The 20,566-nt window shown below is 51.5% G+C and overlaps 5 protein-coding genes across 5 annotated transcripts; 3 read left to right on the top strand and 2 right to left on the bottom strand.

Annotated features, from left to right (window-relative positions):
- Positions 1-3,112: 3,112 nt before the first annotated feature.
- On the top strand, positions 3,113-4,670 carry CGCA056_v005719 (uncharacterized protein; the record flags this gene model as incomplete). Its single annotated transcript, XM_037320970.1, has 5 exons — positions 3,113-3,314; positions 3,364-4,145; positions 4,222-4,347; positions 4,405-4,485; positions 4,551-4,670. The coding sequence occupies 5 exons, from the start codon at positions 3,113-3,115 to the stop codon at positions 4,668-4,670; spliced, it is 1,311 nt and encodes a 436-aa protein (XP_037181083.1).
- Positions 4,671-10,515: 5,845 nt separating this feature from the next.
- CGCA056_v005718 (uncharacterized protein) lies at positions 10,516-12,388 on the top strand (the record flags this gene model as incomplete). Its single annotated transcript, XM_037320969.1, has 8 exons — positions 10,516-10,637; positions 10,698-10,805; positions 10,855-10,939; positions 11,008-11,059; positions 11,115-11,790; positions 12,028-12,067; positions 12,145-12,225; positions 12,275-12,388. The coding sequence occupies 8 exons, from the start codon at positions 10,516-10,518 to the stop codon at positions 12,386-12,388; spliced, it is 1,278 nt and encodes a 425-aa protein (XP_037181082.1).
- Positions 12,389-13,959: 1,571 nt separating this feature from the next.
- On the top strand, positions 13,960-15,859 carry CGCA056_v005717 (uncharacterized protein; the record flags this gene model as incomplete). The annotated part of the gene is made up of 6 exons (XM_037320968.1): positions 13,960-14,099; positions 14,155-14,510; positions 14,567-15,333; positions 15,405-15,530; positions 15,611-15,691; positions 15,743-15,859. 6 exons carry the CDS (start codon positions 13,960-13,962, stop codon positions 15,857-15,859), a joined length of 1,587 nt encoding a protein of 528 aa, XP_037181091.1.
- A 422-nt stretch (positions 15,860-16,281) lies between these two features.
- mirB (Siderophore iron transporter mirB) lies at positions 16,282-18,226 on the bottom strand (the record flags this gene model as incomplete). The annotated part of the gene is made up of 4 exons (XM_037320967.1): positions 16,282-17,213; positions 17,270-17,612; positions 17,665-17,935; positions 17,991-18,226. 4 exons carry the CDS (start codon positions 18,224-18,226, stop codon positions 16,282-16,284), a joined length of 1,782 nt encoding a protein of 593 aa, XP_037181090.1.
- Positions 18,227-19,336: 1,110 nt separating this feature from the next.
- On the bottom strand, positions 19,337-20,418 carry DUG3-0 (putative glutamine amidotransferase DUG3; the record flags this gene model as incomplete). The annotated part of the gene is made up of 2 exons (XM_037320966.1): positions 19,337-20,280; positions 20,331-20,418. 2 exons carry the CDS (start codon positions 20,416-20,418, stop codon positions 19,337-19,339), a joined length of 1,032 nt encoding a protein of 343 aa, XP_037181089.1.
- Between the last annotated feature and the right edge of the window lie 148 nt (positions 20,419-20,566).

Raw genomic sequence — 20,566 nt, 5'->3', positions numbered from 1 at the left:
GACTTTACGACGTTTACTCGAGAAGTTTGGGGGCTCTTCGCCGAAAGAAGCGACATTGCTGCCCCGGGCCCGATGCCTGGCATACTGTATAAAGTGCGACCAGCAACATCGCAGGGAGATGTGCAACGACCCGGAAGGGTCTAGCGCTCCATGTAACTGTTGCGCAGCGCGCTGAGCCGTGAACGAGCGACACTTAGAGATCTCTGTTAACGACACGAACCTTGGTGTGAAGAGCGCCCCAGGTTTCTGGCTGATTGCCGAGCTAGAGCTCGTTGAAGAAACAGGACAATGGTGGCCTCGCCGCCTTGGGCCGCCATTTCGGAAATTAGTCAGAACTATCTTCCAAACTGGCGAATCATGGTGTTTCTCGGGGATGCCCTTCGCTTTCAGCGGGGGAACGGAGGAACGGGGACTGAGAACCTGCTGCGGGTGGTCTAGCTAAGCTATACATGGGCGATCGGCTGCTGGCGCAAACTCAGTCCTAAAGGTGAAGGAACCGTGGTGCAAACAAATGGGTGATTGGGAAAAACGGAGATTCAGTTCGTGATCCCTCGTTCAAAGATGGCTACTCGGTAAATATCGCAGTGGACGCATCGGGCTGGCAAGGTTCTACCCGTTAGCCTTTGGGACGTTGCTCAAGAAGAATCTGTGTATCACCCAGAAAGCGTGCGATGGGTTGTGTGTTCTGACTGGCAATTGTAGTATGCTGACTTTAAAAACACGTGCAGACATCGTCGTCACTGCATCAGTACGTGCCTTCGAATACTTCGGTACGGCGGGTGTGGCGCGAGGAGTGCCGAAGACGAATTTGAAAAGCAAAGAGAAGTTTACAGACAGACAGTGCATATTATCATCCTAAGGGAGTATAGTTGAACCTGCTCCAAAGCACATTTTCCCGTCAAAAGTCCTTCATGCCAACCACTTCTGCCAAAACCTGTTACGCGTGGAAGACTATCTCAGATATCACATCTCTGGTACCAAGCTGACGAGGCCTAATGTGTCCATATATAAGACCGCCGAATCGCAAATCGCACCGCAACTCTTCACTGTTAGTTTGTTAGGTGGCTGTGAGTGGATACTGGGCCAAGTACACAAAGTAACCCCGGGCCGGAAACTAAGTGCCCCTCCGGCTTGGAACAAAGGTTCCGAGAACCTCAATTTCGATTGTCTCTCGGCTCTGAATGTTTTTAAAGACCGATTCAACTAGAGCTCAGAACCGCTCAGCTGATTTGAGCTTCGGAGTCGATGAGGATACCGACACAGAGGCAGATATCTCGGGATATCCCATCGATCATCATTCGGCTATATTTGAGGAAGGACATTGACAAGAACGATGCTGTATACAGTAGCTATTCTTGAAACCACTGACCTACGTTGACAAAGAGCTTCCAAGGGTGTTGCTGCGGCCGTGGTATGGCTTTTGTATCTCGTAAACCAGGGTTCTAGCCACAGCTTGAATCTAGGAATAAATTACCCACGTCATCATCGCCGGAGTCGCTTAAATTCGCGACTCTTTCGACAACGTGGAGATGCTCTATCCGGGTTCCCCCAAGGCTGCCAGCAACAAAGACCGCGTTAGCGAGGTCAGCGCCGACCTCTCCGGCGTTGGCAAGACGGTCGACGCCAACGCTGAGAACTCGCCGCCGAGGCCGACAAGCTCACCCGCACCTAGCGCACAGAGGGCGAGAAAAGCGAGAAATTCTAAGAAGGCCGCCAACAAAAGAGTATGTGTCATCAATGGGCTTCTAAAAATAGCCAAGATGAACAGAAGAAGGCCAGCGACTGGCCCGGGCCTGGAAGACAAACCGTCCATAGGCATTTGGGGAACATGTATTCAATCCGACGAAGACTTGTTCCTCTGTTAGATTGGTTGTCAGAGAAACACAGCGCACAAGAAGCATTCAAAGCAAGAAGTACTGTATAAATAATTAGATGGCGCTTGAAGATGCATTCAGTTGTTGGTACTCCTTTATTTCTGGTCGTCAGAAGACCGAAAGACATTGAATGGATGAACCATGAATCTTCATTCAATCTACGAAGATGTAACCCCAGGTATTTTCAAGGACTTTTGGCACCTGATGTCCAGTCGCGTGGAATTGAGGCGACGCAGGTTGGTGCCTCGCGGATGTCCTCAGGCCCCCCTTTCCCAAACCCCACGAGTTGTTCGACCACAGTCCCCCTTTTTTCACAAGGGAACGAAAACGTTTTCCCACCCAACACGGTAGCTTTCCTGATCTGCCATTCTGAACAACTGTCTCGCTTTTAGTCTTTGGCCAAAGTCCCAAGACACTCTTATACAAAACAAATTACTTCATCCCCTTGCTTTCCATCTTGCCCGCTGTCATCGCCCCCTATTTGGATTCTAGCATGGTGGCGTTGCTCCGGAGACACCGACAGCCGTAACAACAGAAAATGATCCAGAGGGAAGTATGAAGCCGTCTTCCACACCAAGGAAATTTCGTAAATGACCGGAGAAGCCCCAAAGCAAAGGCTTGAGGCGTAAAGTCGTGGTAATTCGAAATCCGAAAATGGTCCCACATGGAACAGACGGGGTTCAGGCACGTCGATCGCAAATGCCACATATCTGACGACGCATCTGACCTCACTGAAAGGTTCCGGTGTGCCCAAAATCAGGAATTGAACTGTATATCATACTCATCAAAACGCTTTGAAGACGCAAAGCAGGTTACGTGATGGGTTGCGCTGGACTCAGGCAAAAAGGGCTTGATGCCTCAGCCACCCTTCCCACCACAAAAACCTGCTCGGGACCTGCGTTGCCAACTCAGCAACAACTTCCCTCCCACAGACGTTTATCCTACGACAGAAAGCTTCTTTTCCTCTTTCGCAACACTGTTATATCTCAACCAACGACACTCGATTGACCCATCACCATCAGTGTTATTTATCGAGTTCCGAAAAGCATTCCATCACGCCGACATACGAAGATGACAGGCCCATCTAATGTCTACATTGGCCATGGCCCTGCCACTTTGATCTCGGAAGAAATCGCTGACATCCCCATCAACCCTTCTGCTTGTTTGGCGCAAGGCCAGCCAGACTTGACATACGGTGGGAAGTGGAGGAGCAGAACAGGAACATCTCCCCAAACTCCATGATCCCTCAATCAGTCGCAGATGCTTTCAACGCGCAGAACCTTATGTACCAGCAAATGCCGGTCCTCCTTCCACAGCAGCCGTTCGAACGCTACTCGGAAAACGACAACGGCGCGGCAATCTTCGCTGTCGAGTTTGAGAGTCTTTTCGACGGGGAAGCCAACTCGGAGAGGAAGCTGCAGATTTTGCACATTGCATGCGGTAAGTTATGTTGTCTAAAGCAGCCTGCTGTCGCTAACCATTCGCTAAGACAAAGTCATCCGATACCGTCGCCATGATGGCTATCGTCTGTTTCCACCCGAGGACTTCTACGAGTACCTACTCCAGAATGAGCCTGACCGCGACGAGACCACGCCGATTGCGACGCGTTGTGCTAAATGGTTTCATTCCATCACCCCTAGCGATGCTGATCTTCGCATTGATGAGCTCCTTGAGCTTCGCAAGTCGCTGACCACTCCGAGCCCTCCTGATTTGAGACACGTGAACTTCCCGAAGCAGACGGCTCCGGCCAGCAAGGGGAAGGCAAAAGCGTCCGAGATCACCGATCATCAGCACCCCCTCATTGCGCGCGAAATGGCCAATCCTGCGACTATGGGCTACCGCAGCCTCATTCGTAGCATGGAGCATTTTGACGAACTAGAAGAGGCGTACGACAACCACATTCGAAAGGATGCGTTGGAGAGCCCTACTGAGACCGACGCGACCTGGCCTGTGTCGCAAGAGATGCAGTATGGCTACATTGGCCAGGCCTTTGCAGCCATCTTTGACACGGCCAGCTTTGCCGAGAAGACTGCCGCGCTGGCAAAGCAAGCTCGAATCGACGAAACCAATGTCGCCACTCAGGAGACGCCGGCAGAGTGCCAGACGGGTGCATCCAAGAAGCGCAAGCTTGACCACGGCGCGTCCCACGGCCTGAAGCGACTCGAAAAGCTGAACACTGCCGAGACGGTCCTCGCCGACCCGAAAAGCACCCCGCAGCAACAACTGAAGGCTATCATACACTATGACCTCACAGACTTCGAGGCTGAATTGGTCTGCTAGAAGCTACTCGTGAGTAGGACGATGTGGAAGCACCTTCAAATAGCATTGCTTACTGATTGACTTGTAGCTTCAGGCTCAGAAGCAGCAAGAAGGGTTCACAATGAAGGCACCTTGGGGTGGCAAGACAGCCCGCGTGTGGGAAAGATACGACTCTTTCGAAGAACGCTGGAACCGGATTTGTCTGATATTGAAGGTACGTGCTGTTAAGCTCGCCGGCTGGCAGCCAACATCATTGACCATTGTTGAATAGACAAACAAGCAACTTCTCAATTCGCTCATCCAAGTGGACTGGTTTGCGCGAACAGCGTCGGCTCCCTTGACCGAGCTGAAGGTGTGTTCTGTCCCGTACTCCTTGCATCAGGATACTCCTTAGACGCTGATATTTTTGTTCACAAGGCCAAAGCCAGCAACCGCGTGCTCAACGCGAAGCGCGACGAAGAGAGTCGTGTTGGTAGACGCGTCATCAAAAGCAGTAAGACCGGCGTGACGGAACAGGGAGACGAGCACTTGGATTGAGGTGCTGGACGGAACACAATTTGGATGCCGAGTGCATGTCATAGATTCTGGACAAAACAACGACGATTGCTGGGCCGTTTCATACACCGACCGGAAACGGCCTCGTCGGAAAGGCGAGTAGAGCTAAAGGGCGCAGCAAAATATGCAAAAGAAACGGAATTTTGTTCATGAATTCTTGAATTTTGGATCAAGGGAAAGGTTTCCCAATCGTTCGGAGGAATCGGACAATTATGAAGGAGCAAACATCACATAGGCCCTCCTGTGAGCGCGCATTCCCAAAAATCACAAAAGATACTATCTCCATTGATGAGCGCCTACTCTGATACCCCTCTATTCTTCGGCAAAAATAGTAATCACAAGGTGTGAATCTTTTCTCGGCTGTCGACTAATCCGCAACATTGCACACACTTAGATAAGATGAATGCTGGAGAATCAAGAGATTCAAACCTTTGTTTCAAAATATTTCACGTTCATCAATTCTAAAGCATGGAGCTTCAATGGCTTACAGAGGCTGGTGTCGGCAGCATCATACTATTGATACGAATGACTTGGCAGCCACATGGAAACAAGCTGTTGTAAGTTGAACATTTCAAAGAGCCTACGAGACGAGTCTGATGGCTGATTTCTTTCAAAAGCGAAGAATCGTTATTGTATCTGAGGTCATGCTAATTTTCTCACGTAATTGCCTAATAAGCCGTACATGGTGTCATCACCGAAGCGGCAGACTCAACAGACCAGCGTAGTCTAACATTCAAGTTGGATTGAATCACTGGAAATGTGTCAATCGAGTTTCGAGGAGTCTGCTTGGGGGCGTTGTCGCGCCCGTCGGGCCCAGGCCAGAGGCGTTGTTGCCTCACGTGTCTCAACGACCCACCTTTCCCAGGCCCGCGTCGTCGCCTGAGCAACCTCACTCATCAATGATGAAATCAGCGAGGCACCCAAAAAGAGACGCAAGATATGCATTAAGGCTGCTAGCAAGATGAAGCAGGCGAAGCTGAACCCTATGGATACTATCCTTGCGGACCCGCAAAGTTCACCTCGGGCCCAATCGACGGCCGTGATTCGTCATGAGATCAAGGACATCGACATTGACATGATCTGCTAGGAGCGTCGTGGGAGTCGAAACGTTTGCGCAATTGCGCTTCCAAGTACTGACTTCATGCACAAAAGCTCTCGGCGAAAGAAAACCAGAAGGGATACACCATGAAAAGCCAAAGCTGCGGCCAGGCTGCACATACTTAGGAGAGATACACAATCTTTTATCAACAGCATATAAACGACGACATGCTTCGCGCTATAACCCGACGTCCCTACGACAAGCTTCACTCCCGCCAGGAAGAGGTATTGAGTAACCAAGCCAAAGGCGACGCCGATGTCGCTTACGTCGCAGGCTCTGGTTCGGGCGAATCGATCGCGTTGATTTATCCGGCGTACGTCTCCCGAGGTGGCAATGCCATTATCGAGACGCTGTTCATCGCGCTACGGGACCAAATTGCCTCCCAGTTCAAGCAAGCCGGAGTCGCGGTCGCGTCGTAGGACGGGCCTTTGGTCTAGAACATGAAACTTTGGGGGCTAGGGGCCCTTTAGAACAAGAGAGCAATCATACTGGAGTCAAACAGCATATCTTTGCGAGTTGTCGTTTATGTTTTAAAATGAGAGCGTCGCACGGGCACCGAGAATGAACTTGAATGCCTTCATTATGTATCCAATCCTTTCTCATCAAATTGCCCCGTCCATCAATTTGCACTACCCATACATTCTTCTTCCCACAGTCATCAGTAGTCAAGGTTTCTTCCAGGATCCAGAATAAGACCAATCATGTCTGACGTCGTGTCGTCTACCCTCTGACTAGAACCGGCACCCGTCACCCACGAGATTGGGAAAGAGGGATGGTGATCAGCGTGGCGAATTTCAGGATAAAGCGTGAATTAGATATCAAGACCACCCATAAAGCCGAGAGCAAAGTATGACCCGACTACCAGAGAGTCTGCCTGAATACGCCATCGAGTATGAGCCAGGCCACAGTAGTTGATGCCTCACGCGTCTTCTCCCCCTAGGTACCGTACGAGCCGCTCGTGGTCTCCTAGACAACGTCACCTCCCACGCGTTATCTTCTCCCAGCCATCGCTTTCTCGCAACTATTCCTTTTCCCACGTTTTCACGCAAACACGTATCTAATTACGCGTCGTTTGCGCGACCAAATCTCTCGCTGTTTCCCTTGCTACCATCGCGTCTGATTTCGACAACACCTGATCCCCCGAGAACCACCCCCTTTATACGCGTCCTGTTCAGGTATTTGCCATACCAGTCATGCCTGACCTTGTATGGTCTCCTTCGACGGTAAACCCGGCGCTTCTTGCGTGCGATACGGGACTAGGAGATGCGGCTTCTCCCTACCAGCAGGAAATCCCGAACGGAGACTTCTCTGTGTGAGTTCGCCTAGCCTAATTGTGAGAATCCGAGGGAAGTCCTCTAATTAGATCGTCGACAGCAATAGTGCAGAGAGGCATGTGGCCGAGTGCGCCGCTGTACAATGGGCCGAAATTGACAATGAAGCACCCAGCTTCTACATGTACGACCATCCTCGAGAGGAAAGCGTGACAATTCACGACCAGAACTGCCAAGATTTGCAAGACCTATTCGGATTGCACACCTTCAAATATGTTCCCACCGTTGAACATGAGATGATAAATCTAGAGCAGCTTCAAGGCGCCCCGCAGCGCCAGGATCAGAGGCGCCCTGAAAGCATCGAGGAGAAGGGCCCCGAGCCTGCTTTCATTCAAGACTTGAAGGCTCTCCACAGGCCTGACACCAGCATGGAATGGAAGAAAAGGGCACTTACTGTTATTTTTGGTATGTTGGATCTGTATTATATTGCACTGATCTACCTAATAAAGATTGATGAACGTGCTAGACTATGTCCTGAAGTACTGCTATCGTAATGGTAATCGCACTTTCCTGCTAGTGGACTTCTATATCTACCTGACGCATCATGAGGAGGACGCTAATGATATATAGCCTCTAGCGCGTCGCTGTGCTGAGTACTTCTACGTGGTATCCCAGGAGGTAGCAGACGACACTATCGGGACGCTTATGCTCCTGCGATATACTATTGAGTCACTAAGCCTACGGCCTGAATTTGGACCTAAAGTATAGATTGCTGGACCTAATCAGATCTAGAGTGGTTAACTTCAGGCCCTAGAGGCGTAGTTAACTTCGAGTTAGGCTATAAAGACGTCTAAGAAGCCGTCGAGGACGATCAAGACCTCTGCGCGGGTCATCAATCATTATGTTCCTCTATTGATGAGAGAGGTGAACAAGGAATGCTCTTTTAAGTACCGAGGTCTCATTCGGGACTCTAGTCTATTCCTTCAGACTGAGCGAGAATATATGAGGATTCTTCGCTAGGAGTTGAAGAAAACTACTGAAGACCTAACCTGGCCTACTGACGCTAAACACGATTGGAGATATATCCGGCAGCTTGTGGAGGTAATCGTCGATCTATCCGACTTCGAGGAGAAGCGCGTTGGTCTTGCAAAGAAGCAAGCCCTAGACGAAGACGATGCCGCGGAAGGACCTGGCAAGAGGAAGAGGGGTGGCACCGCCCATACGAAGCCTCCCGCGCCGAACAAATCCGAGGCAGTCTACCTCAACCCGGAGAAAACCAATTCCGAGAAGTTGGAAGCTGTCGTGGGCCGTAAGCTGTCTGATGTTGAGATCGAAATCCAGGGCTAGAAGCTTTTGGTAGGGTATTTCTCCTATCTGCAGGGAAGGGGTTCTAACCAAGTCCCAGGTATCGGCCATGAACGCTCAGCAGGGCTGGGAGATGCAGCCATTGTGGGCTGGCAGCAGCACTCCAGCTTGGGAGCGGTATGAAACCTTCGCTGACCGTCGGTCCCAATTTTGCTACAATATGAAGGTCAGTCAGGTTCCCGGCAGTTCATCGATACTCGAACTTGAGCAGTGCTAACGTATTTACCTGACAGCATCACAAGATTATGGTTTGCTCAATGTTGAGCACGGAGTGGACTACACGCCTGGCAGGTGCACCCATTGGCGAGCGCAAGGTAAGCACCCCACCTTGCTGAGTCCAGCTCTTTTCTCTAACTGTGGACTTAAGCTCAAGATGTACAACAAGTCCGTGAATGCGAAGCGAGACGTCCAGAACAAGGTCGGCAGAGATGTTCTCAACAAAGCGGGCGCCAAGCTGCAGAGTAGCACATTGAAGCAGGGAGAAGGCGACCAAAGCAACTCCTCGAACGTTGCGTAATAGCAGAGAAACATTGATCCAATTGGATGGAGACATTGCATCCGATTCGCTCCAGCATTCTTTTGGCAGGAGCCTTTTCTACATAATCTATTTGTAAGATGCCGAGAGATTGCTCGGGGTCACTGTATCCGCAAGGCGCCTCAATTGATTGACCACAATACCGGATTTGCCAGACGACGCAGCTGCAGGCACCTGACCCCCGATTACGGTTCAATTGTTTTGGATTGGGGTTTTGGTATGGTGGTTTTCCGATTAGGAGTCGCGCAAGATCCGCTGTAGATGTACCAAAGTCACACCCCCTGGCCGAGATGATCTTGAAGGCGCAAATTAGACGAGTGCTTACGTAGGGGTGAAGTCCCTGGCGGCGAGGCGGATGTCACTCAAGTGAACAACAACCGGCCTTTTCTTTATTTGCACTTTTCTCAGCAGCAAAGGGGGGGGATGTTAACCATCCCATAGCTTTACTGCTTGGCGTTGCGGGTTGAGAATCGTGGCCGCATGAAGGAATGGCCGGGGCACCAACCTTTCCTTGATAATGAATATAAAAGCCTTTTTCATCAATCAAATCCTTTCGACTAACGTCTCGGTATTCATGGACTGTCTTCCTTACCACGAAGAATTGTTCTATGGAATAGCGTAAATGTCATAGGAAACACTTGATCTGGGGACCAGAACAGCCTTCCAATACAAGTGCTACCGATTGCTGGCAAGCGGCGTTGTACGAGAACTCGCGTCTTGCAAGTTCGAGTATATAGTCCAAGGAAGCGATCCTCGAGAATACATCTTGCTGGCCTGGGAAGAGCTAAGGTCATTGATTTGCCTCCCAGCCGCTAGGATCTCAACAGCATGAACCCAAGCAGCCTGCGTAAGGACATCAGCGGCTCGTCATACTGGCAGCACGTCGCACCGCAACCACCAATAAAATGCAGAATACAGCTTGGACCTGAGGCATAAATGGTCATGGAGTTGCGGATGAATCGTGGAAAGCCTAAGCATCGCGCTGACTGGCTTCCCCAAGACAAGCACCCTGAGCGAGACTGCGCAGAAACCTTCAAACTGACGGGCCGGCATACGAAGTGCTCGCGCTGGCATAACTGCAGAAAGGACTGATTCGAAGGCCTGAAAGCTATCAGCAGATGAGCTTGGGGCTTCCCTATCCATGACAATAACTTGGGATCAACCTTGATCTTGTTGGGAAGGCTGATGGCCAGATCGCAAGAGGATGAACCTGCGGACTCCTCAAAAAGGCATGAAAGCACCGCAGCCTAGCTGTATACACCCTTTGCCTCTTGATGTATTCTCGGGAGCCAAGATCAGCGCGCGATGTGGCTGAGCGGTGGTTCTGCCACCCGACGCTTCTCGTCTCCCACAGTACCTGAGACTGTGTTCACACCCACACTTCGTCGCTCAGGGAAACCCCAGCAACCATTCTCCCCGTCTCAACTTCCCAACTTCTTTCCACAACGCGGACTGGGATCGAAATTCTGGTCATATTTTACACCTAGCCGTCTTAGATCTCATTTTGAACTCTTTTTGATCATCGCCTCCACGCCCTAAAGACATCGCGAGAATAAAATGTCGCGGCAGATCGGCCACGAAGCTTTGGATGCATTCTCGCTGACAGCTCACTTCTCATCGAGCCCGAACGAAGCTTATTGCACAATTGCAACTCTAACTGGATTGGATGCCTCGGATTCGTGAGTTTGATGCGTGGTTTCGTCCACAATCGCATGCAAAACCGACTGACGAGTCTGCAGTGGAGAAGGCCTTCTCGCCGACAATTACGTTCACGGGCTCCTCGACATGGCCGACCACCAGGCCATAGACGGCGAGGGAGCCTATCAAAACCCAAATATGCCTGAGAGGTTCCAGCTATGCCCCCAGTTCTCCTTCCCGTTCGCTGATGCAGGCCAGGCTCGCAGAGCCGAAGTGGCACCCGAGCTTACTACTCGAGAATCGCATGACTTACCCCCTTTTGACCGACACGGTGGCCCTGGTGGTCTGCAAGATCAGAACGGCAGTTGAGCAGAGTTCAAAGCTTTCTCTCGTCGCTTGGAACAGCTACAGAGCGATCAGACCTCTTTAGAGACGAAGAAGTTGATGTTCTCTGTGATTGTTGGTATGTTCGACGCGAGATTGACGCGTACAATGGACACCATCTGACATGTAAACAGACAAAATCCTTCCATATCGATATGGCGACGGTGCACGTTCTTTCCCCTGCGTGGCGTTCTACGAAACGCTTCTTTACAACGAGGCGAGCCGTGACGTCAAGAAGTTCGGTGCAGAGTGTGCAGCTTGGTTTGGCCAACTGACAGTAGGCGAGGCCGACCACTACTCGGCTACGATCACTGAATATCACCAATCGCTGCGCTGGGCTGTATCTACCTGCCAGCAGAAGGTTACAGCGAGCGAGAAGAAGAAGACGCGGAAGTCAGCCAAGACCTCTTGTGTCACTGACCATCATAATCAATTGCTCAAAACCGAACTTAAGAAGCCCCTGACAATTGGGTACGATGCGCTGATCGACGACCTCGAGGAGGCTTCGATATTGGATAGAGCGTATTTGCAGCACTTGCGCCAAACCTCCACGGCCCACGTTGAGGATCCTTCTTGGCCCTCGACAAAGGAAAAGCGCCGCGCGTATGTGAAGCAGATGTGCGGGGCCATTTTCGACATGGGAGACTTTCAGGAGAAAAAGGCCGCGTTGGGAAAGTTGGCGAAGCTAGAGGCCAAGCACGGCAACACTAATGAAGCTGATGCCAGGGATGAGGCCGGTTCCTCACGAAAGCGAAAGCTGGGCCAGGAAATGCCGAAGAAGATCCCAGGGCTTAGCACATTCGATGCTGTGTACGTGGACCCGAGAAGTACTCCAACTCACCTACTCCGAACGGTAACCCGATGTGATATCAAGAACATCGAGGTAGAGCTGCTGAGCTAGAAACTCCTGGTAAGCACACATCCTTGTTGTTTATAACAAGCTTGTGCTAACAGACGACAACGTACCGCGATATCTTGCCAGGATGGATGGGAATTGAAGCTTCGCTGGAGTGGACATGGCTGCGCAGGATGGGAACGGTATGACAGCTTTGAGGAGCGTTGGGATCAAATCTGCTTCAACATGCGGGTATGTTGGCTCTTCTCTTTCATTTCCTTGCTTTCATGCCATTCGGCCTCCGTATGCTAACGCCGACTTCCGCAAAGCATCATAAGGTTACCATTCACTCTGCTTTACGCGGAGATTGGTTGAGCAGACTCGCAGCTGGCCCTGTTGGCGAGCGAAAGGTATGTGACTTTCTATTTCTTATTGCTCAACTATGTCTAACCCTTATAGATGAAACAGGGAAACAAGTCGGTCAATAGCACCCGCGATGTGCAAAATGAGCTCGGTCGCGCGGAGCTGAAGCGTCAGAAGACCGGTGCGAGCCCTCAGTCCAATACCAATTGAGCCGTATGAAGACATGACGAGACATTTGCACCTGGCATAACTGATATGAACTGCGTTTTCTTCGGGGCTTCTACATTGTTAAGGGGCTATGGGGTTGTCTCAGCAGTAGGGTTCTGGTAGCTTTCGACACTACAGTCATGAGTTACAACGATCTGGAATACCAGAGCAAATTCACTGGGAAATAAACGAGTATCCACCTGCAGTTTCAGGCAACGAGTGTAACGCGCGGGATATGCGAGGTAGAAATATTCAATATGGGGTTTCACGGGGTACAAGGACGATAGTTATACGAGCAGTTGATAATGTCCGTTATTGAACCCGATCAGATCACTCGCACCATCTTTTCTTCTCAGAAGGATTCGAGCTAGATTTATCCTTTCCGGAAAACTTTCTTGTCAGGAAAACGGACCAAGCACAATAGCTACCCAACCTTCTGGTAAGCCTTTCCGCTCAGCCCCATTGTCTAATTTTGTATTTGCTGACCCGTCTTTGCTTCCAGCATCACAAAGTGATTGTTTACTCTTTGCTGCGCCAGAACTGGGGGGATTAATTGACGGCTGCTCCAGCTGGCGAAAGAAAGGTGAGGAGTTTCCATCTCTTTGATTATGGTAAATACCTATGTTGATCGCGCCTCTCCCATCTTTTGCCGATGAACTGTACTTTGTTTTGCCTCTGCAGCTCCAGTCACGAGTCACAGAGGTCAGTCAGTATTGTGCAATGACCCCGTGAGCTCGTAAACAATTCGATCGTGGGTCTTAATCAGGTCGTTGTTCTTGTCTCCCACACACACATCAACATATTCTGTATTCCATTTCTTCTGGTATGATCACATCTCGCGCAAAGGTAGACTTCGTGCCCGTCGTCGGTCATAGATGCTCCTCCAAGAGTCCGATTCGGGCCTCGAAAAGGGGGGCCCTTGAGAGCCAATCGACCTCCTGATGGGCCGTCTCCTGTGCCTACTGTGGATACATTCGCGGTAGGCCATGTACCCACTCAGGTATAGTGTTCCGGGGGACTGTAGAAGTAGTCTCAAGGTGATGAGATGCTGCTCATGGTGGGAATTATCTCAACAGTGATCTTTAGAGTGCTGTGGTGTAGCTCCAGGAGTTGACTTCTGCATCGTGACTTGCTACCATCATTTGGTTTGAGAATATTACTTAAACAAGGTAGGTAAGCAGTCTTGATGAGCTGTGTGCACATATGAACCATCCGAGTATATTCGCTTACCCGTCATGGGAGCAGGGCGCGACGTCCAGTACTGTTCTCACACAGTGCCTAAGGCTCAACCCCGACTCCCAAATAAACATCGCCACACCCTCCCCAGCAACGACTGAGGAACTACATCCACACTTCCTGAGCGCACCTTCTAAGGTACCTTCTTCACTTTTCAAAATCCCGTCGGCTGCGCATTTTTCTTGGCCTTCACATCAAATTCCCATCCACCTCAACCAACTCTACTTCCTTCTGCGTATCCAACCCCTATTCTCATCCGCATCTCAGACATCCTGACAACTTTGACAAAACTCCCGAAAGCACACCTCTCTATTAATCGTCAGGATTGAGATCACAAGATGTCGCTCCAGTCGACGTGGGAGTCCCATCCTCTCAGGGATATGGATCATGAAGCACAATTCGACTGGCCGTGGATTTCACAAGATCAAATTGCCGACCCAAACACCGACCCTTTTCTTTTGGGTCTTCTATCTACTGAGTGAGATAATGAAGCTACCGCGCGGCGTTTCACGCGATTGCTGACGCCTCAATAGGGATGGAAACGCGTGGGTTGCTAATGATCTGCCGCCGCTCCTCGATCAACGCGCTGGCGCAGACGCGCAGGTCGCGCCAGTGTGCGCTGGGAACGACAATCTTGAGCCCTCGGACTCAAGCCAACATGATTCGTCGCGTCAGCCGACTGGAAGCACTCTAGTTCCAGTTTCGGTTCCTGCGAGCGCGGCTCCGTTGCCGACCGATGACGTTGGTCGCAACAGCTACGTTTCCCAAGAACTGCACAACGACGGATCAAGCGAGAGTGCAGAGGGCCCATTGCTCATCTTCCTGGATGAAGTCATGAACGAGCAGACTTCTTTGGAAGTGAGGAAGGTCGTCTTCGGCGTAATTGTCGGTATGTCATCATCATGGCCAAGAAACACCACTTATGTCCCTCTAACAAGCTCCCAGATAAGGTATTCCCTTACCGCTTCAATGACGGCTCGCGGGCCTTTCCATCCGTGGACTTCTACGACACACTTCTTCATAATGAACCCAACCCCGACATCCGCCGGATGGGCAGCGATGTTGCCTTCTGGCTTAGCAACATGTCCGCCGATATCGTGGATCACTACATGAAAATCATCACTGAATACAACAACACATTGAAGGCGACATCTCCAGAGGGTCCGCAGCAGCCCGAGCTTGTCAAGCCAACAAAGCGCTCTGGCAAGGCTAAGCAGATCACTGACCACCAAGATGTGCTTCTTAAGAATGAACTTCAAACCGCACTCACGTTCGCGTACCGCGGTATCATTGACGATAACGACCAGGCGGTGGCGCTTGGAAAAGCTTACGAGCATCACTTCCGTCAGGAGTCAACGCCTCGCGAGGATGACCCGACTTGGCCGACCACGAGAGAGAAACGGCAAGCGTACGTTAAGCACATGTACGAAGCAATCGTTGATACCAGTTGCTTCCAAGAGAAGACCGACGCATTGCGAAAGAAGGCCCAATTGGACTCGAAGCAAGACGGCCTTGACGTTTTTGGTAGCACCACAGACGAAGCCGTCAACAAGCCGGGCCCGTCCTTAAAGCGCAAGCATGGAAAGGAAAAGACTAGGAAGATCCCAGGGATCTCTCACACAGACTCCGTCTACGTCAATCCTGACAGTACACCGGCTGACCTCCTCCGAGCCGCTGCTCGCTGTGACCTCTCGGATGTCGAGGTGGAGCTCGTCTGTTAGAAGCTTTTGGTAAGTGCTGACTGCTACTTCGTGCTGGTGGCCAAATCTGACGTATGAAACAGAACTCTGCCATGGACTGTCAGGAGGGATGGGAGCTGAGGCTCCGCTGGACTGGGGACAGCTGCCCTAAATGGGAGCGATTCGACAGCTTTGCGGATCGTTGGGAGAAGATGTGCTTCAATATGCAGGTGAGCAAAATGGCATAACATGGCCTGATTCTTGAACGTCAAATACTGGAGACCGACTGACACACGAATCTCATGAATAGAACCACAAGGTCATGCTGCACTCTGCGCTTCGAGGAGATTGGACACATAGACTTGCTGCTGGCCCCGCCGCCGAGCGAAAGGTAACTCGCGTTCCCATACATCTGCGATTCCTTGACTGACTTGCCTCGCAGCTCAAGATCAACAACAAGCAACTGAATGCCACCCGAGATATCCAAAACCAAGTCGGAAGGGAGAGTATCAAGCGCAGGAAGCTTGCGGAGAAAGCTCCTGGCCACATTGAAGAATGAAAAACAGTCGGAATTGTAACAGACTCGCGTGGCCACTCATGCAACGGTAGTTTGGCTTGACGCAAACGAAAGCGTTTGTGGGCTTCTTAGTGAAGTCATATGCTCCGGTTGCGATAGTTGGTTCTGTCACATTGTCATACGGCGCAATAGGGATAGACGTTGGAGAAAGGGCATGCGGCAAGCGTAGGCGTTTGGATGTGGTGCTGGAAGGGCCTGCCTTATTTCTTTGGTTCTTGTTACATGGCATACGGTGTGGAACGTATATCTCACGCGAGGGGCATACAATAGGGCTCGTATATAGACGAGGCATGGTTCTATGGTGATGCGGGATGATGAGAACGGGAAATCACCTTCTTGGAATGGTCTTGCAAGTAAAAGATTGATTAATACTGAGGTATTCTTCCTATTGATTGCTAGCAGGCCTAGAAGACCAGCCCCTTTGTTTGAGTCATCTTCTTGAGGTTATAGTTCTTGATCATGAACATGGCCACAAATCCAAAGATCATAACTGACGTGCCGGCAGCCAGCATTCTTGTCTGTGCATACCCATACGCGTTTTGAATTCCGATGCGCTCATCGCTGCCGACGGGATAGCTCAATTGCGTGTCGAGGTCCCCGTAGATATCAGCCACACTGTCCAATGCAGACGCAGGGAGGTACCGTTCCAAGGCGCTCTCAAAGGTGTTTGTCCAGATTGCGGCCGAAACGGTGTTACCCACAGAGCCACCGATGTTGCCGCACACACTAAGCAAAGCAAGGGCGGCAGCAACGTGCTGGTGGTCGACAGCAGCGAGGATGGCAACCTGCATGCACAGGATAAACACGCTTCCGCCGATAGAGGTGAAGATCTGGCACATGACGAGGTATCCAACGCTCTGGCCAGGTCGGCGGAAGTAAATCATTAGACCCTGGCCGAAGGTGTAGAGCGGAACCGCGACGAGAAGGAGCCACCTGAAGCGGCCAGTCTTGGAAATGGAGAAGCCGACGATGAAGAGCAGCACGCCTGAGACGACATCGAAAGTGTTGCTGATGTACCCTGCCTCTGAAACAGAGACATCGTTCACGACCTGGAGGAAGGAGGTGAAGTAGCTGTTCCAGCAGTAGTAAGCGACCTGGTAGGTGATGTCGAGAACGCAGGCACCCATGACTGTTCGATCCGCGAAGAACTTGAACTTCAAGAATGGTACCGGGGCGAGGAAAAGCTCGTTGAGAAGGAAGAGTCCAAGAACGACGAAGCCCGTGACGATCATCGCAATGATGTACCCGGAAGACCAGCCATCAGGCGCAGTACTGGCAAGAGAGAACGGGAGGAGGAAGGTGACGAGACCGCATGCGAACAGAACGACTCCAAGAACTACAAAGTGGTAGGTTAGTCCGGTGTAGCAATGACGCATAATCCTTGATACATACCATCAAACTCCACAGGCGCCCACCAGATGTTCTGCAAGACCGACCGGCCACTCGGTTCACGGACCAAGACACCTCTTTTCTTGGCCTTGTAGATGTTCCACTTGAGAATGCCATACAGAGGCGCAGCAACGACGGGCAAAACGATGGAGAAGCAGCCGAAGCCCCACCGCCAGTTGACGTTATCAAGAAAGCCCTCGGCGGACTTGGGTCCTGCGAAGGCAGTGATGATGTAAGGCGACGAGGTGAAGGCAAAGGCCAGACCTCGGTTCTTCAGGTTCGTGGAGTCGGCCGTGATGACATCGATGCTGTAGGTAAGGCCGGACCAGCCAAGTTGCCAGAACACCTGGGTTCAGGTTAGCATCATCGTGGGGCAACTTTCGACGGCTGACTCTTACGGTAGCTGCGCAGTAGGTAGCCAGATTCTGACTGCCAGCCAGCAGAATCATTCCGAGAGTAGCGAAGATGACCATGAGAAGGAAGCCTTCAGCTCTGCCCCAAAGATCCAAGATCTTGGCCAAAGGGATGTACACCGAGGCCGTCATTGCGCTTGACACGATGTCAATGACAGGGAGCAGGGAGTGCGACTCGAAGTCGCTGGCTGCATACGGAGTCAAGCTGTAGAGGACCGAGCTCTGGAATCCGTTGGTAAGGTAAAGCAACCACATGCTAGATTTGCGTCAGATCATCGTCCAGAAGAGCAAGGGTGTGCCAAGATTCTTACAAGATGAAGATGGCAACCAGCGACTCTTTGCCCCAAGTCAGAGACAAGGCTTGCGCCAGCTTGACACCATGCTGCACATTCTCACTGGGAAGATCTTCAACGATCTTTTCGTCAGGGATATCAGCGGCTTCCCTTACAGCGGCATCGTCAACTGGTTCGGGAGCAGCGACAATCTCGTCTTCGGTATTGGCAGGCTTGCGGCCGAGGGCCTCTTGGAGTTTCGAGAACACTGCCATTGTTGCGCGGAGGGACGGCGAACAGAGAACAACGAGCCATGTGTCTTACAGGGAGCGGGCAAGTCAGATATAAGTGAGCGGCAGGCAGACGAAGAACTTTTGCGCCACCGTCTCTCAACCCACCTCGGGACGCCAACCATGCATCTTGAGCCTAGTGCTTTACGTAAAGGACCGCCGACCCACGCGCATTCCTTCAACACCACGAATGATGAGGGGACGCCATCCGAACATCGCGGTCGAGAAGCACCGAAATCGTCTAGTGCTTGGCGCGAACCCGAGGACACGGGAAGGGAAGACGATCCTTCGGGTCGGGTAGGGGCCCTTTTGCGGGTCCTGAACGTGCTTGGCGATGCCTCCAATGCCGGGTTCCCGATTTCAGAAGGGTGGATGGTGGGAGCATCGTGAAGCGAGCACCAATCACAGAAGATGGCATCATCTGATTAGATTGATTGATAAGGGATAGTGAACGCGCAGACTCTGACACGCGTTGCCAATCCTGGTATCGCGGCCGGGAAGACTACCACGTTTGCAGTTAGCTTGGGGCGCGACTGAGCACTTTCTTTGGTCTGGATGTCTTGATGGAAAGCTTTTTGCGGTATTGGATTCCATTTTGCGTCGAGCCGACCTATTGAGCGGGTTTCTGTCTCCATAAATGTTCGCTAAAATGCTGGCTGCAGACGTATGATTCGTGGACGTTGCCGGACTTCGGGCTGGGAATAGGCTTGGTATGGTGCTGGGTGGTGCTGGAGACGCAAGACAAGCTTCTGGAGCAGCGTTCCGACTTGCGTGATATGAAGTCCCCGCGGAAGCGCTGCATGTCAAGGGCACAACAGTCTTGGCCATCAGCCCTACATGCACGAGAACATGGAAGCATGAATATCTGCGCGGCTTCAAAGGATTGGACTGCAGCGGATGAGATGCGGCTGTGGAAAAACCCATGCCAGCGTTTGGCCAGCCCGTGAGCCTGCCTCTCGGCGCACGCGAGTTAAGGTAACGGAATGAAACAACATACAAAGCTACTGGATGCGAAAGGAAAGGACACAATCATGGAATTGGCCACAACGTGCGCCCTATGTGGGAGCTAGTACTAGTCTGTCATTATGCGCCATTTTACATGTTTACCACCTTCAGACGGATGTTCTCGTCAACTAAAACCATTTGGGATGGCTCAACCAGGTCCCACTCATCTTGGTTGAGAGTGCTGGGCTCGCTGGCCACGATGGCATGGCGGCCATGATTATCCTTCGCATAGAGACCCCTCTCTTCGTCAAGACTACCATCATCCTTGGTGTCGTCCGGATGCCCAGTGTACTTTCTGTTCATGGTGGAACCTGCCTTCATAGAGTAGTACAAACTCGGAGCCTCTACACCGGCTGGACTGACGTATCTCAGAGCAACCATCTCAGAGCCAGAATTGATGACCAGATTCAGGGTGTTTTCGACTTTGGAATTGCCCGCAAACTCTTTCTGCATATTTTCGACCATAACGATTGTTTTCCTCATCGCTTCCGCCAACTGATGAACGCCATACAGTGACGTCCAGTCCCCCTCTTCTCCGCACAGCATGAACATGTACAGGGCACCAAGATGCTCAGCATCCGTGGTGCCAAGAATGGCCGTTTGGTACCTAAGTGGGAGATACTGCAGCAGTGGTGTCCTGATCGAGGCGAAAGCGCCTACAATGCCGTTGTGCGCGAAGAGATGCCGTCCGAAGGTGAACGGGTGGCAGTTCGTCTGCACCACGGGCGTGAGCCCGGGTGCAGCTCGGACGTGGGCAATGATCGCTGTCGTGCTAGTGCCGCGGGCAATACTCTGGAGAACGAGATCGTTCATGGGCGGCCGGATGTTGGTGTACACGATAGGCCGGAGCAACTCTTTCCCACGGCCATGTTCTCCTGTCGCGAATTCTCGCTCGACGGTTGAGAACCAACCTACTCCAAATCCATCCATGTTGCTGAATGCATTCGGAGAGCCGGTGTCACTGGCAGCAGACACGGCCATGGACTTCTGGGGGTCGAATGAAGTATGACCGGACGGCAAGAAATGCTCATCGACTGATCTTGTTAGGATGTTTTCTGGCCCCCAATCTGAAGGCTGAACTCACCTTGCTTCACAACGGCATGACGGGGTCTGAGGATGAGATCCTCAAGGAGCTGAGGCTCATCTCCCAAATACGCGAACCAGCGGCACATGTTGACATTCAAGGAGTCTGTTCTCTGTCACTCGATAGACAAAGTAATTCGAAAGAGTCTCTTTTGTTGTGTATTCGATTATAATCGGAAATTCCGCTGCTATTGCATCGGGAAACTGAGGGAAGTCCCCAGACCGCCCCTCTCTCCC

This window comes from Colletotrichum aenigma (genome assembly GCF_013390185.1).
Source record: "Colletotrichum aenigma strain Cg56 chromosome Unknown KSG_Cg56_contig03, whole genome shotgun sequence".
Taxonomy (NCBI): Eukaryota; Fungi; Ascomycota; class Sordariomycetes; order Glomerellales; family Glomerellaceae; genus Colletotrichum; species Colletotrichum aenigma.
This window is presented reverse-complemented; position numbering and strand designations above follow the sequence as displayed.